Below are 22679 nucleotides of genomic sequence, written 5' to 3'. Positions count from 1 at the left end.
TATAAATAATGCAGACAAGGCGTGTTGGCTGAGTTCTTGACGTTTACTCACACAGCGTGCTCATAACCACATTCTAGCTGCCGGCATGGCGACATACAACCACCCTTCAAGGGGCTACCGCGCATGCTCGTCACTCCTGTTGAATGCTGGGTAGTGTTGTTCTTATATTCCCTGGCACATAACATCACATGAAGATACCGTAAGGAGTGTTGTCATGCGTGTTGAATGGTGGCGTCCAAATCCAGAGGGGAGAGGCAAGGAAGTCCGGGGTCCAAGCGGGGTCGTGGTGCAGGAGATGGCGTCCAAAGTCCAGGCAGTGTGTCGGTGGATCAGGAGGGCAATCAGGATTCAGGGAAAATGGCAGCAGAAGCTGAGCCACGGGACTGTGGGAGAAATGAGAGACGAAGAAGATCAGAATGAGACACGAGGAAACAAGCACGGGCGAAAACGCAGGTGGGAAGTCAGAGACGTGAAGCTTACACAGGGCTACGTTCCGACGAGGAGTAGTCAGTGGCGAGGCTCTTTATCCTGTCGTCTGTAATCACTGCCAGGTGTGTTGATTGAAGATTGCCTCCGGCTGCAACGTCGTGTGGGCGCGGTCTGCGCAGCGCGCGCGGGGGCGTGTCTGGAGGCGCTCACAGTGGAGCAACTGAGTGCTCCCGCAGAAGAGGGAGAAACGGACTGCGCGTGCGCCGTAACAGCTTGGGCCTTAAGAGGTCAATATTATTATTAGGGGTGTGGGAAAACATTGATTCGAATTTGAATCGCGATTCTCACGTTGTGCGATTCAGAATCGATTCTCATTTTTTAAAAATCTTTTTTATTTTTTATCTTTATTTTTTAAATTAATCAATCCAACAAAACAATACACAGCAATACCATAACAATGCAATCCATTTCCAAAACCAAACCCGACCCAGCAACACTCAGAACTGCAATAAACAGAGCAAATGAGAGGAGACACAAACACGACACAGAACAAACCAAAAGTAGTGAAACTAAAATGAATATTATCAACAACAGTATCAATATTAGTTACATTAATTGCAGTGATTAAAAATCCCTCATTGACATTATCGTTAGACATTTATAAAAATAAAAATAAATGAACAGTAGTGTCACAGTGGCTTACACTTGCATCGCATCGCATCTCATAAGCTTGACAACACACTGTGTCCAATATTTTCACAAAGATAAAATAAGTCATATTTTTTGTTCATTTAATAGTTAAAACAAATGTACGTTATTGCAATCAGTTAATAAAACATTGTCCTTTACAATTACAAAAGCTTTTTACAAAAATCCACTACTCTCCTTGCATGTCAGCAGACTGGTGTAGATCATGCTGAAATCCTATGTATTGAATGAATAGAGAATCATTTTGAATCGGGAAAAAAATCGTTTTTTAATCGAGAATCGTGTTGAATTGAAAAAAAAAATCGATTTTGAATCGAATCGTGACCCCAAGAATCGATACTGAATCGAATCATGGGACACCCAAAGATTCACAGCCCTAATTATTATCCTTATGTTTTTTATTTTCTGAAAATAGTATTACACTTGAGAGGGACAAGCAGTAAAAACAAATGGATGGATGTATTTCTTCTTTTAAGATTTGCACAAGTTCAACTAAGATATGTATTGTTTTTTTTATAATCAAGTTAATGTAAATTTTTCCTGATACAGGCTCTGCATCACTGCAGACGCCGACCAGCCTGTCGATCTCACAATCCACTCTTCCCTCACTTGTGAACAAGACACAAGGTCCTTCTCGTCTCGTCCCCAACCCGAAATTGTCACTCCACCCTTTTCCGGGTGAGAACCACGGACTTAGACTTGGAAGTGCTGATTTTCATCCCAGTCGCTTCACACTCAGCTGCGAACATGCAGTTTTACATTCATGATGACTTCAAACCTACCATAGGTCAGGTAGAAGTAGTTAACACATTTAGTCACGTGGTTAAAACGTGATATTTTAAAGTGAATACAGTTCTTTTTCTCACGCAGACTCTGCCTCGACTCTGCTTTGAGACCCCTGGGACTGGACTCCATTTAACAAGTGACTAGAACATGTTTGTCACGCTGCACAGTGTTGTTGTTTTTGTTCTAGTCTGCTGATGCTTTGTGTTGTTGTGGTTGTCTGGCACAGTAATACACAGCCGTGTCTCCAGGCTGCATATTCTGTCCATTTAGAGTCACTGTTTTGCTGGAGGGGTTCACATTAATACTGAACTGGTTCTTCAGTGAGTCCTTGTAGAAAGAATAGCTAGTAGACTTCATCCCAATCCACTCCAGTCCTTTCCCAGCAGGATGTCTGACCCACGCTGTGTAGTAGCTACGCACAGAGTAAGACACCCGACAGTCGATGCTCAGACTCTGACCAGACTGCAGAGTGACAGACGGTGGCTGGGTCAACTCTTCACACTCGACACCTGCGGAGGAAAAGTTATTAGATATGGGATGTAACGGATCTATGGTCATGTGTGCCTCAGTGACACTCACAGGAACCTGCAGCCAGCAACAGCAGCACAACTACACGGAACATGGTTGGTACTCAAGTTGTTGTGATGGGATGGAATGTGTGCAGCTTTTATAGCACGCTGCATGGTGGGAGGGTCACTTTGCATATAGTGGCACTACAGGTGTGCTGCAAGATGGCCGCTCATTACGTAAGCTGCAATACATTTTACAATCATGTTTACTATTGATCTTTTTTATTGATACTGTTATTGCAATAGTTTCATTGTTGGTACAGTGACTTTGCTTAGATTTGTGCTTATGAATAAAATTAATACCTATCACTATTTGTATTATTCCAGGACATTAGATATCCCCACTCGAGTAAAAAAAATTAGGACTGTTATCACTCCCAAGGTAAAACAAAAATGTATGTTTGCTCCCACAAACATATATATATTTAATGTATTCCTTTTCTTATTATAATATCCTAGTTTTTTTTGTTCATTTTTTTTAAGTATTACAATTGAGAGGGAAAAGAAGTAAAAAAAAAGAATGGATGGATGTATTTCATTTTTTAAGTTTTTCACAGGTTCAACAAAGACAGGTTTTTTTATTTTTCTTTATCAAGTCTATTTATTAAAAAAAATAAAAAAAATTTAACACTTTCAGTCCTAAGATCACATTTCAGCACTATTAGCAACCTTTTTTTTTTACACATACTGTATTTATACACTATTTCCTGTGAAAACATTTTTTTTCTAAACAAGCGTTGTCTTAGATAATGAATTATCTTATCTTGTATTACCTGCATATGTTCGTCTATCAGCCACGCAATCTGACATCGATGGAAAAAGTTAGTTTTGTTTCATTTTCCTATATTCAAACACAGTGTTACTGTTCAAACTGTCCTTGATGTTACAATGGCCAAAATAAGCAAATATACTTGTTAAAGTAAACCTCTTTGTTGTTTTTAATGTATATTTAGGCCTACTACGCTACTGTATTTTATTGTTGGCCATAATGGTGGTACTTGGAGAGCCAAGTTTTTTCTGAGGTGGTACTTGGTTAAAAAAAAAAAAAGTTTAAGAATCATTGTTTAAGACATTCAAATATACCACAGGAGTAAAAAAAATACAGTCATGACAATAAAACTCTTTCACTCTCAGGGTGAAAAAAATAAATGATGTTCACTTCCACAAAAATGTGTATATGTATATTTATTCTCTCTAAAAACTTTCTTTAAAAAAAAGGTACATTCAAGAAGAAACACGTTCACTCCTAGAATCACATTCCAAAACTTTTAGCATATTTTTTTTGGCATTTTTGGTCTAAAAATATTGCAATAATCATGTAAATATGCAGATTATCATGAATCATTTTGTAATAACTTATACCATATTTAACAAAATGTTTCAAGGTTTATTACAAAATGCGTTATATTATTAAAAATGTGGTGTTATTACATAATGAGTTGAAAATGTATTACATAATTGCATAACGTGTTGTTATACACAAACACAAAAATGACAGCCCAAAAAACACATTGGGCAAAACAAAGAATAACTTCCTGTAAGCAAGCGGAATAACCATTTCCTGGGGGACTCAAGACTTTGAAAATATACAACTTGTACATGCAATTTTAAAATTAATATGACTTAAGGCCTACCATATCTCAGGTAGAAGTAGTTAAAAAATGTCATGTGGCTAAAACATGATTCTGAAATGAATACTCATAAAATGAGTTAGAGACGCCTGTTGCAGCTGAAATTAAATAATTAATAAATGCAGGAGAAATAAACTGATATAAATTAAGCAATAATGTATTACTGTGTACTTAATTGATGATTACGATAAATCCAGGATAAATTATATCTGACGGCATTTTCTTCTTTGAGACAATTGAATGTTTCCGACTTTGTGGGGACGTCAGAATATCCTTTTCTGTTCCAACATGGGATCCGTAAAGACGTGATTGAGTTAGTTCAATTAAACATTTATGCAGGAACTACAACTAAAATAATAACCGCATGTGGTGACCTCTGCCCTCACAAATGTTAGGTGATTCTCGGTTTTACCTAAAGTCAAACCGAGAATCTTTTTTTTTTCTGTCAGTCATCTCGACTCTCTCAGTCCAAATGCAAAACAGCGGTGTCAAGCATGGTTGGTCCAACAACAGATGGTCACCTTGTTTCTAAGAGATGCACATTTTTCATTCCTACTACCTTTTTGCACATCTATAGTACACTTTCACAATATTTATTCAACACGCAAATTATTTTTGTGTGGAAAACAGGGTGAGAATATAGAATTTGTTTTTATGGGTCCAGTTTCAAAGCAGCAGGTGGTGTCCCAGGGGGGCAGCCAGAGGATGTGTTTGGAAACTGAAAAAGCTTAACAGATCAGAACTTTTTTTTTTTGATTCGACAGGTTTTTTTTGTTAGTTTTTTTGCATATATCTTCACTCAAAGTGCAAAAAAAAAAATATGTAAATGTACTTTATATGTATTCATATATATATGTACTTTATATATATATTCATATATTATTGCCAAGAAAATTTAAAAACAATGTATCTATATTTTTCCATGTGTTTTTTGTAACCGATTCTATTTGCCACATAGTTTTTAATGCCTACATTCACACCTCTTATGGTTTTCAATCATTAAATCACCTTTTTTTTTTAAAAATAAAAAAGCAACGGCTCAACTAAGCAAACACTAATTGTATTTAGGTACGCTATAATGCCAAAAGTATTTGGCCACCTGAGGTGGCTTGTTTGAAATTTAAGCAAAATTCAATATTTATTGTGTTTAAAAGCTTGAAAATATTTATTATGCCTTTTTTTCAAATATATGTTTATGTTTCCCTTAATCATAAAGGTTGACAGTCCAGTATAGTTTATAAGTCTAATATACAGGACCTACCAAATATTTATTCTTGCTTAGATATGTTTTTAGATTGAACACTTAAATAAATAAATATTATATAAATAAATAAAATAATATTAAATAAATTCATATTTTTCAACAGTAGGGGGAGTCCTACAGAGATTGAATTGATACAGTATGTTTCTTTATTTTTTAATCAAGGCACTTGTTTATCATATATTTTGTATCTCAGGGCGTTCAATCGATTGCAACTGGACTGTTTGGTTTGTCTGAGAAGACGTTTCGCCTCTCATCCAAGTAGGCTTCATCAGTTCATGCTCATAGACTTAGTTTGGTCAGATCTAGTCTAGCGGCTGGTGCCAAAACCCCAAATATTTATACTCCAAAACGAGAAGGGCGTGCCTGGGCAAGGATGGTTTCGCTCCATCGTAGTGAGAAAAAGAAGTGTTTTGATGCAAAACAGCAATTTCCACTTGTTTGCATAGTCCAAAATAGTCAGAATCCCCCACGTATGCATTCCATTCGGGTGTAAACAAATGGCGTTCTGGTCACCTTCTGTGTTGGAAACATATTAATGGGGGTGAAGCTCCAAATAAAATACGGCTAGAAAAAGTGTCATATTTAGAGATGTCAAAGTTAATGCATTTATGCTGGGGTGTCCAACTCATTTGAGCTCAGGGGCCGCATGGAGGAAAATCTGTGCACTGGACTATTAAAATCATGGCATTAAAACAAAAAAATAAAGACAACTTCAGATTGTTTTCTTTGTCTTACTTTGGCCGAAAATAGAACAAACAATTTCTGAAAATATTACAATACAAATATAGAAAAGAAAATACCGGCAGCGGTAAAGTTTAGATCCATAAAGGAAAGAAGAAAGTGAATGAATGTTTACAACGGAATAAATGTACATATTCATAACAATTTGTTTTCTTTTGTATTATTTTTTTAAATGAATTAAGTAACGTTTATGACAACGTTTTTTCCAAAATACAATATAGAATGTGAGATATAACATGATAATGCATTCTAGTGTTGTCCCGTTACCAATAATTTGGTACCGGTACCAAAATTATTTTGATACTTTTCTGTACTTTTCTAAATAAAGGGGACCACAAAAAATTGCATTATTGGCTTTTTTTAACAAAAAATCTTAGGGTACATTAAACATATGTTTTTTATTGCAAGTTTGTCCTTAAATAAAATAGTGAACATACAAGACAACTTGTCTTTTAGTAGTAAGTAAACAAACAAAGATTCCTAATTAGTCTGCTGACATATGCAGTAACATATTGTGTCATTTTCCTTTCTATTATTTTGTCAAAATTATTAAGGACAAGCGGTAGCAAATAAATTATTAATCTACTTGTTCAATTACTGTTAATACCTGCTTACTTTCTCTTTTAACATGTTCTATCTACACTTCTGTTCAAATGTAATAATCACTTATTCTTCTGTTGTTTGATGCTTTACATTAGTTTTGGATGATACCACAAATTTTGGTATCAATCCGATACCAAGTCGTTACTGTCAAAGTTTGTTGGTGACGAACCCCAAGATGCAGAGATGATGGCAGGCATAGTGCGAGAAAACATGATTTAATTAAAGACTTTGGCAAAAAACAAACAAAAGGGAACAAACAAAAGGCGCACACAAGGCGGAGAACAAACTAGGCTATGAACTAAAATAGCACAAAGGCTAACTGTGGATAAGAAACAAAAACACTTACTGTGACACGAAGGAACTATGACTAGAGCGGAGTGGAAAAAAGTAGACAGAGCTACAACGACAAATAGTGACAGGTAGAAGCTACAGGTAGAAGTGACATTGACCAGTAGACACTACAATAATCCAGCAGTGACTGGAGGGCAGGGCAGGTATAAATAGCAGCTGGCTGATTGGCACCAGGTGTGGCCACATGCCAATCAGCCACAGGGAGATAATCAGGAAATAACCAAAATAAGAGTGCTGACAGGAACTAAAAACAGGAAACCAAGACAAACGCAGAGGAAAACTAAAACTTGACCAAACTGTCAGGGACAACCCTGACAGTTACAGGGTCATACATTGGTCATATTCAAAGTCCTCATGTATCCAGGGACATATTTCCTGAGTTTATAAACATAATTTAAATTTTTTTTAAACGAAAGAAGATGTTGTGATGCCAAAAATATCGACGTAATCATAGTAGTATCGACTGGATTAATGCATGCCAATAATTTTAAAAAAATATACATCACATTATTCTTACATAAATCCAGATTAGTCATCTAATCTATTTCGACAGCAAATTCCCTTTACCTCAACCGCGAAAGGTTATCTGAACAGCAAATTTAGCTTCAAAATACACATTAGGGCAGGGGTGTCACACATACAGCCCGAGGGCCAGATCAGGTCCGCAAACAGGTTTTATCCGGCCCATGGGATGAGTTTGCCAAGTATAAAAATTAACCTGAAATTTTAGAATGAAAGAAACAGCTGTTCTAAATGGGTCCACTGGATGTCGCAATAGCAATTATTTGTATCTTTGTAGATGATGCTACATATGTACAAAATAAATCACATGATGTTAGTACATCAGTCGAGGAAAATGATCAAACTACATAAACAACATACTGTAATTTGATTTTGATGTAATTTTTTTTTATCTTGATAGATTGAAAATTAACACCAATGAGTTGACTAATGAACATTATCACATAATTTATTCAGAATATATAAATAACGACAAATAAAGGTAGAATACTATTAACCGCAACATGTAAGTGTAAAATAAAAACAACAACTTTATGATTTGTACGATTTCAGAATGTGCTTGTTCTATTTTTAAACAAAGAAATCAATCTGAAGTTATCTTTATTTTTAAGTTATCGTGCCGTGATTTTACCAGTCCAGCCCACTTGGGAGTAGATTTTTCTCCATGTGGCCCCCGATCTAAAATGAGTTTGACATCCCTGCGTTAGGGACTTAAGATAAACCTGTTACTGAGCAAATAAATGTAATGCGTTTAAGTAAAACATTTTTCCAAAAATGTTTGTGTACACTGTGAGAAAAAATGTCAGTGGATTTTACGGCAAAAATAACTGACAGCTGTCACCAGATATTCACAGTAAAAACAAAAGTAGTGGAACTTGAGTTAGGAGTAAAGGCATCCGTGTAAACCAAAGAGGTACAGTAAATAAAGTTTAACGTGTGATCTATATGAAGCATTGCTAGATATACATAATAATAAAAGGACTATTTGCAACCTTTAGGCAGATGCTGTCACGGCCAGGGCTTATTCCAATGCGCCCTCATCTGTGTGCTCTGCTTGTTGCGCCTCCAAGAGCGCACCTCGGGACACGCCCACAACCGCACACTGCACACCGCTGCAGCCGGCAGCTGCAATCATTCACCGGCAATCAGCGCACCTGAAGCTGATCATCAGAGGACTGCCTTCAAAAGCCTGCTCAACCTGCTATCTGGGGCCAGAACGTAAATCAGCTGTTCGAGAACCTATCCTCCGTCGCCTTGGAAGTGAGCTGTGCGCCTCACTTCCCTGAACCCCCTCTGGATTCTGACTGCCACCCTCGATTCTCGACCCCCGCTCTGGACACGGATCTGTTGACGCCTCGCTATACCCTTCAGACTACCTGCCTTGTCCCTCCTCTCGTTCAACATTACGGTAACACTCAGCAGTTAATTCACACACATAGTCTTACACACACACACACACTCCTTTGGCTTTTTTCAGACTCCAAACATTTGTTAAATAATATATTGCTTGTTATTATATATATATATATATATATATATATATATATATATATATATATATATATATATATATATATATATATATATATATATATATATATATATATATATATATATATATATATAATAAATCATAGAGCTATATTGCCCCCTTTTGGTCTGTGCCGTCTACACTCCCTCCGTAACCATCACAGATGCCTTCAGGGTGCTAATTTTCCAATGGTGGCCCAATTCAATATTGATATCGGTCCAATATCAGCAAAAAAAACAAGTATTGGATGATATTGGCTTGCATGTCAAATGTCCTCTCTGACACAAGCAGTCCTACAGGTCGTTCCCTTGTGCAAAGCTAACATCTAAATGTCACTCCTACATCTTTTTTTACTTCAACTCGATATTTGATATACTGTATATCTCAATATATTTTTCGGTGAAAGTATACATATAAAGATATTCATTTTTGAGCGATATTCACTGAAATTGAAGTGAATAACAACTGTACTGTAAACAGTCAGTGGCACTTTTATTAACCCAGTTAGTCAAGATGGGTATTAACAGCACAGAAAAGAAACTGTGTAAGTAACAGAATTAAACAACTTATATAAAATAGAAAAATATTATTTCTACATAAAATAAATACCATTGTTGTGCAAATAATACAAAATGTATCAAACTCAGATAAATAAATACATTTGCAGGCAGGGCCTTTGTGATTTCCCTTCCTGGTTCCATGACCCGCCCTATCTTGCCTCCGATTGGCCTGTCCCTAACCAATCGTGACTCATCATAGTAAACAACCAACCAATCATGGATGTTCTTATACGTGCAAGCACATCTTGGAAGGAGGAAGGGGGGGGGGGGGGGGGGGTTTAGTAGGAACACAACAAATAAGCGGCGTTTGGTCATTTTAACGTGAAATAAATTATATCGATATTACGATATTTTCTTAATTCATATCTTGTTTAAAAATATATCGATATGTCTTACAAACTCAACATATCGCCCAGCCCTACAATAGACCCGCTCATTGGCAGTGCGCCCTATAATCGATGCGCCCTCTGGTCTGAAAAAATGCATTAATTAATATCAGTATCGGTCAATACTCAAGGCTCCAATATTTGTATCGTATCAGAAGTGAAAAAGTTGTATCAGGACACTCATAGTTTGAAGTATTACATCTCGCCATCTTACAGCTTTTACATCCTTACTACATCCATTAGCTTTGTGTGTTGTTAGCTAATGATAGCAGTTTAGCTATCATAACAGCATGACTGCAAATTGTTAGTTGTTTCTCTTGAGTGAGTAACAAGCCTGAACAGCAGACAATTTTCTCGGGCCGACCAGCATTTTTTATTGTGAAAAATATTTAAAAATACATACGTTCTGTTCTTGTTCTCGTTTTTGGCTTAACAAAATTGAACTTTGAGCAAGCTGCAAACAGCTCCTTTAACTTTCAACAACAACAAAAATGTTCAATGTAAGATGTTCAATCCTATTCCCATTTTCCTTGGATTTACGTCAATTGATGTCCCTGTCTGAATGTGCACCATACACACAACATTGCAAATGTGTATATGTACATCATTAAGCCCATGTTTCTTTTCCAGACCAAAGCTGCAGAGATAATCCACCAGAGACTTCATCCCTCCTCTCTGACATACACACATCAGCAAGTGATCACATTTGACACTCAACATACGCACACTCAATAAAGACAGCATACATACATATATACATACATACATAAAATACATGCTTTTTTAATATATATTTCTTTACAAAAGCAGACATGAGCCAGAAACAAGCCTGCATCTTCCTCAAAGGGGCGTCGAGGAGACAAGTAAGTCACATTTCAAGGAATTCCAAGCAAAATAGTCAATGAGACAAGCTAAAAGTGCAACTTAATACATTTTTGGCAGAAATATGGGGTTGTTTATGGCTACATTTGTGTAATATTGATATTATTAAATGTTAATTGGGACTGCTATTTATTTTAGGCATGCACATACATTACATTAAAAAAATACTTGTATATTGTAATCTTATGCAGACAGTTATCCCTAATTTTTTATACTGTAGGCTTACTGTACAATTTACTTGTTCACCTGTATTGACATTAGTCAAATGGTAGATTTGCATATTAAAATGGTGAAATAATAAAAACAAATGCAAATCTATGATACATATATGTGTATATGTATATGCATGTGTATATATACTTGTATGTATGTGTGTGTGTGTGTGTGTGTATATATATATATACATACATACATACATACATACGTATGTATGTATGTATGTATGTATGTATGTATGTATGTATGTATGTATATTTTTTTGTTTTTTTTTTGTAATTATTTTTTCTTTTTCTAATTTTGAAATTATTCAAATCCGTAAGTGTTAAATAGAAAAATAATAGTGGAGTCTTCTTACATATTGACGTTAGCTCTCAGATATAAGGTGTTGTTATGTTATTATTACATACAACAAAAAAATTATAATAATTTTAATTTTTTTTGGACAAAATGTCAATACAGTACTGTTTTATATAACATTTACCAAGAAGTGTCCAGAAATAATATGTTGGTACATACTGTACAGCAGGAATAGTCAACTAGATTGATTTGGGGGCCACATTTCCAGAAAGCCGAACTTTCCCCTACAGTATTATTCTTGTATTGTATATTCCAGAGAACTAGCGTCCTCTACAGTAGACATTTTGGTCTATTTAGTTTGTCAGAGTTACAGGAGTGCTCTGCTGTTTTTAAGGACCTACTACAAAAAAGCTAGTCAAAGATCATTTCCGACAGCACTCTAGTGCAGTGATTCTCAAACTGTGGTACATGTTCCAGTAGTGGTACACAGGCTCCATCAGTGGTGCGCCAAAGAAACACTGGATTAAAGTGCAGTGTTTTATTTTTCGATATTTAAACACAGTGTTACTGTTCAAACTGTGTGTAATGTTACAGTGACCAAAAATAATACAAAAATACCTGTTAAATAAAGCCTCTGCATTGTTTTTAATGAATACTGAGGCCTACTACGCTACTGTAGTTCAATGTTGATCGTCATGGTGGTACTTGCAGAGTCAAGTTTTTTCTGGGGTGGTACTTGGTGAAAAAAAGTTTGAGAATCACTGGTCTAGTGCAGGGCCGTAACCAGGATTTGACAAATACCGAGGTTTTTTGATTGATTGAGACTTTTATTAGTAGGTTGCACAGGGAAGTACATATTCCGTACAATTGACCACTAAATGGTACACTCGAATACGTTTTTCAACTTGTTTAAGTCGGGGTCCACATAAATTGATTCCTGATACAGATATATACTATCATCATAATACAGTCATCACACAAGATAATCACATTGAAAATTTGGTGGTCCAAGAGGAGCTTTTGAAAGGCTGAAATCATGGGTATCCACCAGCATATAAACAATATTACCTTCAGCAACACAATTAACAATCCACTTTTTTAATTACTATGCTGACATTTAATGTAATAAACCGTTTTAACATCATTAAAACATCAATTTGAAAACTTAACATCATTTATACCTTGACATGGAATTGAACCCACGGTCTCTACTTTGTACCTTTAGTCCTAATGACACGTGCCACCAAGAGTTATGAGGCAAAATTTGTCTTCATGTTCTAATCAGTGACAGTGCTTCGGGGTAAAAGTTCATGTGAAGCGCCTCGTCATTAAATAATTTAGATTTGAAGTGCGCTTTTTCTCACAAAACGGGCCCCCTACGGCTAACAAAGCCATGCGGGCGGCACCTGACAAGACAACGATATAAAGTTAAAGTTCCAATGATTGTCACACACACACTAGGTGTGGTGAAATTTGTATTTGACCCATCCACATGTTCACCCCCTGGGAGGTGAGGGGAGCAGTGAGCAGCAGCGTGCGCCGTGCTCGGGAATCATTTTGGTGATTTAACCCCCAATTCCAACCCTTGATGCTGAGTGCCAAGCAGGGAGGTAATGGGTCCCATTTTTGTAGTCTTTGGTATGACTCGGCCGGGGTTTGAACTCACAACCTCCCAGTCTCAGGGCGGACACTCTAACCGCAAGGCCGCTGAGCTGGTATAATTTATTTTGACAGCACATTTCGGATTGGATAATGTTTAAAGTAGGTTTGTACGATATACTGGTATTAGTATAGTACCACGATACTAATGAATCATATTCGGTACTATACCGCCTCTGAAAAGTACCGGTCCCCCAACCAATCCTCGCCTCCGTGGCGACAAATAAAGTGAGTTTCTTACAAGTATCATCCCTGCAGGACGAGGAATAGCTAAACATGCTTCACTACACACCGTAGCTCACCGCCGTCAAAAAGTAAAAAAACGCCATTGGTGGATCTACACCTAACATCCACTGTAATGATACTAAGTAAAGGAGTGTATCTAGTCGATACTACTATGATTACATTGATATTTTTTAGCATCACAAAATCTTTTTTCGTTTAAAAAAATGTATATTATGTTTATAAATTCAGGAAATATGTCCCTGGACACATGAGGACTTTGAATATGATCAATGTATGATCCTGTAACTACTTGGTATCGGATCGATACCTAAATTTGTGGTATCATCCAAAACTAATGTAAAGCATCCAAACAACAGAAGAATAAATTATTATTACATTTTAACAGAAGTGTAGATAGAACATGTTAAAAGAGAAAATAAGCAGACATTAACAGTAAATGAACAAGTAGATTAATAATTCATTTTCTGCCGCTTGTCCTTAATAGTGTTGACAAAATAATAGAATGGAAAATGACACAATATGTTACTGCATATGTCAGCAGACTAATTAGGAGCCTTTGTTTGTTTACTTACTAATAAAAGACAAGTTGTCTTGTATGTTCACTATTTTATTTAAGGACAAACCTGCAATAAGAAATATATGTTTAATGTATTCAAATATTTTTTGTTAAAATAAAGCCAAAAATGGTACCAAAATATTGCTATCGGGAAAACACTAGTTTAAAGTAAAAGTGGACTTTATTGCATTACCATGTCTGGAGTTGTAGCACGCTGTGAATGACCAAGGATTGTATATTGAGAGAGAATGATGTACCCTATGGTGATGTACAGTTTTGTCACTTAAAAAAAATACAGAGGACATGACCTCAGTGTCCTCAATGGTAGTTACAGCCATGCTCTAGTGTTTTTTAACACTCTGCTGCAAAAATTTGAGTCTCTCACAATGTTCAGTTGAATATCCCCAATGACGAAAAAGAGAGGACCTAAAATTGAACCTTGAGGAACACCACAAAAGAAGTGGAAAAAATGACTGACTGCGTCTGAAGTAAACAAGCATAACCTTAGTTACATAAAGCACATTACGATAGAAAGGAAAGGACTTAAATGGGTGCTTTGAGGAATGCCTCAGTTATGTAAATCACAAGTTTGGACACCAGCGTTCTATGTATGCTCGCAAGGTTAAAATGTTAATGCAAGGATCTGCCAAAGTGTTTACAGTGGCCCAAGTTTGTCTATACAACAGGACTGTCATGATCCGCTGTTCGGATCGTGTTTGTTTAGTTTTTGACTCCCTCAGTTCCTGTTTTGAGCACTCCTGGGTTTGTGTTTTAGTTGCCATGACTGCAGATTGTTTCCACCTGCCTCTGATTAGTGTTTGGGACGCTCACCTGCTCCTGGGCACTAATCAGAGAGCTACTTATTCCCTGCTTTTCGCCACACTCAGTCTGGTTTTCGTATTTGCTTCCACGCGACAGTTACTACATTGTTTGATTCCTATGCCTGTTGATATGCTAAGCTTTCGCACTGACCTTTTTCCTTAGCTTCCCGTGCTATCGGCATGTTTGTTTTCTTTGTTGGTACGTTGCATGACTTATGGACAATAAATCATTTCCCTACCTGCACCTTGCCTCCGGACTTCCCTCTGCATCCTGGGAGAACAATCCACGCAGTAAAATGCGACCCCGCCGTGACAAGGACCACTCAAGTGTTAGAAGTTTTCTGCAAACATTTTTGTCTACTAAGTTTTTACCTGAATTCGGGGGGCCGGTGTGGTGTATGGTGGCCCCCGGGCCGCTTGTTAAATAGCCCTACTGTAAAATTGTTTACTATGAAAACGCCTTAAACCTTGCTTTTCATTTTCAACATCCACCTTTAATGTTTTGCAGAGAACCCTCACCCACGAGGAGGTAGAAGGTAATCCATTTTTCATATCCTGTCTCTCATGATTAACAAAAATGGGCAATTTTTATACTCTGGCCTTATACCTGCATGCCCTCTAGAGTTACGTGAGGCTTTTGTGGAGTTTGATAAAGACAAAGATGGCTTCATAACCTGTAAAGACTTGGGTAACCTGATGAGGACCATGGGTTACATGCCAACCGAAATGGAACTGATACAACTCAGCCAGAACATCAACATGAACTGTAAGTAATGTCGACTGGAGTACCGGTAATACATCTAATGCAATTGCTAATATCATTATTTGTGTTTTATTTTGTTATATGTTGGAATATTTACTTATGTTTTATGGGTGCAGTAGGAAAAAACGTAATTAGTTTTTTTTCTGATGACATAGAACTAAAAATGGATGCATGACTAAAACTAAGTTTATGTAAAGTAGGGTGTGCAGGAAATGTGTTTTACACGCTTTGATGCTCTCGTTTGCATATGATCGCTCATCTGTTACGCAGAAAAAAAACGATTCGATTATAAATCGCTTTTTGTCGGAGTGAGACAATATTTTTATGTGAAACAGTGCTGAAAATTGTCGGTATAAAGGAATATTTACTGTATATTTAATTTAATATTGTCAGATATAGCCAAAGATTAAGGTGGTACGGTTGACTTATTTGACATTTTTCGATCATATACTGAAATACAATAATATTTTTGAAGTTACTAATAACTGTTCATAATAATATACAGAAGCAATGTGATTAAGAAAAGCTTATATTAATGTAAAAAAAATTTCTGTATGTTGCCATCATCAACTGACATAACAAGAGTCCCTAACATAAATGCTGTAATTGTTTTTTGGAAGCAGGCAACAATGAAGAGAGGGTGTTAATTCCAATTTATTATTTTTACCCAAATAATACATTTGGAGTGCAAGGGAACGTGAAGGCCTTGACCACATATTCATATTTTACGGCAGCAACAACAGAACCAATGTTGTATTAGCTAGCATTAACAGCGCTGATGAGTTGATTGTGAACAAAAGTATGGCAAGTGTAACAGTTTTAAAGCGCATGAAAAGGTAAATAAGGCTGCTGGATGTCGACCAGTCATCATACTTTTAATGCAGCTACTGTACTTCCATCCTGTAGTGGTAATAAAAACTACACCAGGAGGTTGTCTACAGCCAAAGCTGTTTGATCCAAAGCTAATTGGGGATTGGTTATTTCCAATAGAGGTGTTAATTGGAGCTTTACGAGCAAATGTAATATCTTTCACATTATTTTCTGTGTATTTTAATTACTAGCTGGTAGTTTATCCATCCCAAACATTTATCATGACAGTGGGAGGACGAGTGGACTTTGAGGACTTTCAGGAACTGATGACCCCCAAGCTCTTGGCTGAAACGGCAGGCATGATTGGTCTAAAAGAACTCAAAGAAGCTTTCAGAGAGGTGAGCTAAGTCTCCATGTTTCCTGTTGTTGGTGATTTACGGTTTAAATTATTGTGATCGCGAGTGGCAGAGTTACCCTGTCTACATTCAATCAAAACTTTATTTGTTTAGCTGTTACGGTCAGTGTTGACCTGGGGCCGTACTTATCAAGCTTCTTAGAGTGCCATTTTACACTTAAGTCCTGAGAATTTGCGAAATTTAGTCCTACTCTCAAACTTAAGAATAAAAGCTTTTTATCAACGTTCTTAAGTCTAAGAATCACTCCTACTCTCCACGATATTTAAGAGACCTTCAGAGGTGTCTTCAGTGGTTAGGAGTTGCCAGCAGGGGATGGCACTGAGGCGAGAGAGACGTGCGCGAACGTTCAGGGAACGGAACAATGTTGTTGTTTTTTGATGACGAGCAGCTGATCAAACGGTATCGTTTAGACAGAGCGGATATTATTTTTGTCACAGATTTAATACTTTTCCATTCCTTGTTGATTTCTGCATATATCTGCAGTGGGCTAGTATATATAGAGCCACCCACACCAGTTTCAAATTAGTTGCCTAATTAATGAATTGGAAAGAAAATGTTATGACAGTAGCGTATGTGTGTGGCCGTGAGGTGAGTGACGTCAGTGAGTGTGTGGGCGATAGAAGAGAGGGAGCGGTAGCGTGAGTGCCGGCGGGGACTAGTTTGTTTTGTATTATTTTGCAGTTTATTGTCAAAATATACACTCCCATTGTCCACTTAAATATTTCCAAGATATTTCTTTATTCTTAGACAACGAATTCCCTTCCGTGATTGGTCATTTCTATGGACACAGAAATGACGTCACCTAAAATTCCGTTTACGGCACATAGTAATGTCGTAATTCAGCTCTGAGTGTGACACTTAAGATTCAGTCCTACACTTCGCTGAAAGTGTGAGTAAGACGCTTGATAACTAACTTTTAAGTGCAGCTTTCAGCGAAGAATTTATTTACTCTTAAGTCAACTCTTAGCAGACTTCTTAGGAGTAATTCTAAGAAGCTTGATAAGTACGGCCCCAGGGGAATCCGTTGTCTAAGAATAAAGAAATATCTTGGAAATATTTAAGTGGACAATGGGAGTGTATATTTTGACAATAAACTACAAAATAATACAAAACAAACTAGTCCCCGCCGGCACTCACGCTACCGCTCCCTCTCTTCTATCGCCCACACACTCACTGACGTCACTCACCTCACGGCCACACACATACGCTACTGTCATAACATTTTCTTTCCAATTCATTAATTAGGCAACTAATTTGAAACTGGTGTGGGTGGCTCTATATATACTAGCCCACTGCAGACACATGCAGAAATCAACAAGGAATCGAAAAGTATTAAATCTGTGACAAAAATAATATCCGCTCTGTCTAAACGATACCGTTTGATCAGCTGCTCGTCATCAAAAAAAAAAAAAACATTGTTCCGTTCCCTGAACGTTCGCGCACGTCTCTCTCGCCTCAGTGCCATCCCCTGCTGGCAACTCCTAACCACTTAAGACACCTCTGAAGGTCTCTTAAATATCGTGGAGAGTAGGAGTGATTCTTAGACTTAAGAACGTTGATAAAAAGCTTTTATTCTTAAGTTTGAGAGTAGGACTAAATTTCGCAAATTCTCAGGACTTAAGTGTAAAATGGCACTCTAAGAAGCTTGATAAGTACGGCCCCTGGTCTCCAGGATGCAGAGAGAGCAGGCGAAGTGCAGGTAAAAACCCCTTGATTAGGGAAAACGCCAAAAAAACAGTGCAGCAGCGACGTGCACAAAAAGCATAGGAAAAGCTATGCAGCACGTTTAGATACAAAGCAACATTAAGAAGCCTCCTGATAGGCTGCGTCGTTTGATAATAAATTAAATAAAATCATTTTTAATTGAAAAAATATTGAAAATATCTTAAAATTGTATGTAAAGATAAAATAAAATATAAATAAAAATATTGTAATGGTAAGAACACTAGATATGATGATAAAATGGAAAACTTTTTTTTTTTTAAATCAAGAACCAAAAAAGTTTTAAAATGATCAGTAAAATAAATAAAAAGGTGTGCCTAATAGTATCAACAGTCTCCAATCCCTATAAGCAAAACATGCGCTGTGCGTAGGGCCCCACAATCTGTGAGGGCCTGAAGAAGCACATGTAAAATGTCAATTAAGGGCGCTTCTTATCAAATAGTACCACATTTACCGCCTCGTCATAGATAAGAGTGTAATGGCACATTTCTCCAGATGTTCTTTTTTTAAAGTTAAAAGTTAAAGTTGTCTCCTGTGGCGCATAATATTATTGCTGGCCTGGTCATTTTATTTTACAGTGATCAAATCTCAGTCGAGGTTGTCCTAAGAACTAGTTTTCATTCTGTTTTGTGTTGTTTTGCACTAAAAACATAAATTATTGAACAATTTATTTCCCATGAATATGTTTCAGTACAAAGCAATCAAATTGAAATTTCATTGAAAATGTATAAAAAGTGTTTGACATGAATGAAAGTGTGAACAATGATGCTTAGGGCCCCAATTTAGCCTGGCCCCGGTCCTGAAGCTCTCCGGCAGTGAGTTCCGCAGATGAGTCTTTGTTCTGGTATTTGATAAAAAATAAAAGGTCCTCAGCATGGTAACAGCTGGTCAGATAGATATGAAGACACAACGCCATTAAGACATTTATAAACTAAACATACCATTAAAAGCCACTCTGAAGCGGACTGGGAGCCAATGCAGTGACTTTAAAAAATTGTTGCAATGCGGTCACTCGCCCTCTACTCGTCGTCAGCACCTGTGCGGCTGAGTTTTTGTAATAACTGTAGATTTCTTTCTCGCAGTTTGACATTGACGGCGATGGCTGCATCACTTCCGATGAGCTGAGGCACGCCATGGTGAAGTTGCTCGGCGCGCAAACCAGCAAGAAGGAAATTGACGCGGTGGTGAGGGAAGCTGACCGCAATGGGGATGGAACTGTCGACTTTGAGGGTGAGAAACAAACAGCAACACGAGAAATACGGTCGTCCCTCGCTACATAATTTTTAAAACCTAAAATAAAAGTTTTATTTATGTAATGTATGTATTACAGTGCAGTATTTGACCTTTTTTCTATTATGTTGCGGCGATCAATTCACCAATCAGGACTTTCGTTTCCGGGTTAAAGGTGAATAATGCCAACAACACTGTGGCTAATCTTGGCGCTACTGTATCGTCACCATGGAAATCTCAAATTGACCAAATTTTGGCAGAATAACTTTTTGATAGACTTTATCTTCGACATCAATAACACAGTTGTGGCTTTAGCAGTGTAGAATGACAACTCAGCGTACGCAATGCTGATAACACGAAATGCCAACAACACAGCTAATGATCATAGCTGCGACTGTCAAGTTGCCCCAAGTTTTTGGAGAAAAACTTACACCTGTGGTTTCAGCAGATGGAATCCAAGTTCTAACTTAGAGGAATGTGACAAAGTATTTTAATGTCGTGGCCTGGTGACAACAATGGCGCTTGGAGGATGAGTATTATAATTAATCTACAGTAGAGCACACTCAAAGCTTGTAGATTGGTGAAAGGTGACTATATTGGTTTTATTTCATGTTTAGAAGTCTCTAATGATGTTAAAATAAATATTTAGGAGGTTGTAAACAGTTCGTTATGCTCTAACAATGAAAATATTTGATTTATTTCTAATAAACCTACTTTGAGTACATTCGTTTATTGTCCAGTCCCAATTAATCGTGGTATACGAGGGGCGACTGTACATAATATGAAAACAAATTGACAGGAATTTGCAACAAATGAGACTAATTCAAATTGTGCTCAATGTCTTTACAGAGTTTGTGAGAATGATGTCACAGAAGTGAGGGCAACAAAGGACTATGCATGTCTTTGAATCAACTTGACCCTTGGTTTGCTCTCAGGAGATCGGTCATTTTTACTGCAACAATTATTTGTGTTACAAATGTATGCACAACATTTAATGCGGTTATATTTCTCAAGAAAGTTTAATTTGATGTCACCTAGTTTGCCATGAATCCCTTCAGAGTTTTGTTTTTGTATGACGATGGGTAACACGGACAATCGTCTCCTCAGATATGTCCTCAGAAAAGTAACTTCACTTCACCATTTGTCTTTTAACTTTTTCAACTAAATCTACAATGCTTTAAGTGGAAAAAATTCAATCGCAGTTTAAAACGATGCAGAAAATGCATGGAATGAGTCATTTCCCACGTAAAACCCAATATCTGCTCACTTGACCGCGGTGCAATTTACACTCCGCTGTCTGTTTACACGGACACTGTCAATGCAAAACCTAGTGTGCAGAAGACGCATACAGTACATACCCGCTATGTGCGAATGTTACCTGACAAATAATTGCCACTATTTTTTAACCTCATGATTCCGCGCCGATTTCCTCCTACCCCTCCAAACCTTCCTGCTAGCTCGACATTCTCCTCCGATTTCGGATCAATAGTTGCAATAAAAGTGACTAATTTTGTTATTACTGCCCCGAAGGGAATAAGCGGTAGAAAATGGATGGATGGATGGATGGATTAGATTCTGCTCCAGAACCCTCCCTACGAAGAAAGCTAGCACACTAAATACTACAAGCGTAATCCAGATTTAAGCCCTAAATGTGCCTCACACATTATCAATTGCAAAATGTTTCGGTACTCGCCACTAATTATTGATAATAAATGGGGAATCAGAATCACTGTTTGTCTTTTATATGTAATTAGGTACCTGTATTTTTCGCATTTGAATTTTGTAAACATTTTTTTAACATAAAATTATGCTGACAATTCAGTGAAAATAATTGGGTAGCAAAATGCATGTGTTTAAAAATTCCCCGTAAAAAAATTCAGCCTTTGAAAAGTCAGTGTTTAAAAATCCAGTGTAAAAAAAATTCAGTGCAGAAAAATTTGCTGCGTCACATTACACCAGTTTTTAAATCTCTGCATTGGCTCCCTGTGTGTTTCAGGATCAATTTTAAGGTTCTTCTTATGGTTTATAAATGTTTTTTATGGTATTGGGCCTTATCTTTCTGATTTGCTTTTACCATATGAACCTTCCCGGGCCCTGAGATCCTCTGGCACTCATCTCCTAATTATTCACAAAGTCAGGACACAAAGTCAGGGGATGGCATCTTTCCATTATTATGGAATGATGCCATAATGGAACAGCTTGCCGGAGGACCTCAGGGCTGCGTAGAACGTTCATATAGGCTTAAGACCCACCTTTTTGATTTGGCTTTTACCTGATATTAATTATTTTATTGAAGTCATTTTGTATTTTACTTTTTATCCTATTATGCAAGATTTTATTTTGTTTTATTTATGTATGTATTTATTTACTGTGTGTATATATCTATCTATATATATATGTACAGTAAATGTGTATGTGTATGTATATGTGTGTGTATATATATATATGTATATATATATATATATATATATATATATATATATATATATATATATATATATATATATATATATATATATATATATATATATATATATATATATATATATATATATATATATATAATGGGGGTTTTTTTCTATTAATCTTCATATGTCTTACTTGTATTTTATTCTTTATCTCTACACATGGTTCTTACTATTTTACAAGTTGTATTATTTTTATTTTCCAACGTTCCTCAGATGAGCCATCTGCCTCAGGGGTTATAGGCCGTTCTTGTGGGGGCGCTTTTGTGTCAACGTCCTGGTGGCCATGGTCTGATGACCTCCTGGTGAAGATGGCTCCTGTGATAGTGTTTACTCACATGTCTCCTCTGTACTGCCATGCAATAATTGGTCCATATAGTTGCACACATGTGTATGTTGTGTGTGTGTTTGGTATCTGTATCCGTGCGTACGTATTAGATAATGGGGCATATGGGTCACCGGGGTATTGTTTTAACTTTGTAAAGCACTTTGCCTTGCATTTCTTTTATGTA

At 36.9% G+C, this 22679-nt stretch overlaps 2 protein-coding genes across 7 annotated transcripts in view; one reads left to right on the top strand and one right to left on the bottom strand.

Annotated features, from left to right (window-relative positions):
* LOC133642549 (uncharacterized) overlaps positions 1-2548 on the bottom strand; it is a 46346-nt gene extending 43798 nt beyond the window's left edge. Inside the window, exons 1-2 of the mRNA XM_062036809.1 lie at positions 2503-2548; positions 2148-2432 (exon numbers count right to left, since the gene is read on the bottom strand). Coding sequence (XP_061892793.1) covers positions 2148-2432; positions 2503-2545 — 328 coding nt within the window. The 5' untranslated portion in view covers positions 2546-2548. The remainder of the gene's footprint in view (positions 1-2147; positions 2433-2502) is intronic.
* Positions 1-22133, top strand: part of cabp5b (calcium binding protein 5b) — a 35444-nt gene extending 13311 nt beyond the window's left edge. Inside the window, exons 3-10 of one of the 6 annotated variants that reach the window (XM_062036818.1) lie at positions 8603-9012; positions 10712-10773; positions 10892-10944; positions 15270-15297; positions 15384-15527; positions 16623-16732; positions 19555-19702; positions 20552-22133. In XM_062036818.1, coding sequence (XP_061892802.1) covers positions 10894-10944; positions 15270-15297; positions 15384-15527; positions 16623-16732; positions 19555-19702; positions 20552-20580 — 510 coding nt within the window. In that variant the 5' untranslated portion in view covers positions 8603-9012; positions 10712-10773; positions 10892-10893 and the 3' untranslated portion in view covers positions 20581-22133. Of the gene's footprint in view, positions 1-2312; positions 2547-8602; positions 9013-10711; positions 10945-15269; positions 15298-15383; positions 15528-16622; positions 16733-19554; positions 19703-20551 lie in introns of those variants that run through there. The other 5 variants (XM_062036819.1, XM_062036820.1, XM_062036817.1 and 2 more) reach the window with 5 other exon arrangements.
* Positions 22134-22679: the final 546 nt, after the last annotated feature.

Source organism: Entelurus aequoreus, linkage group LG25 (assembly GCF_033978785.1).
Source record: "Entelurus aequoreus isolate RoL-2023_Sb linkage group LG25, RoL_Eaeq_v1.1, whole genome shotgun sequence".
Classification (NCBI taxonomy): domain Eukaryota; kingdom Metazoa; phylum Chordata; class Actinopteri; order Syngnathiformes; family Syngnathidae; genus Entelurus; species Entelurus aequoreus.
The sequence above is the reverse complement of the archived record's forward strand: the minus strand, read 5'-3'. Positions and strand labels throughout refer to the sequence as shown.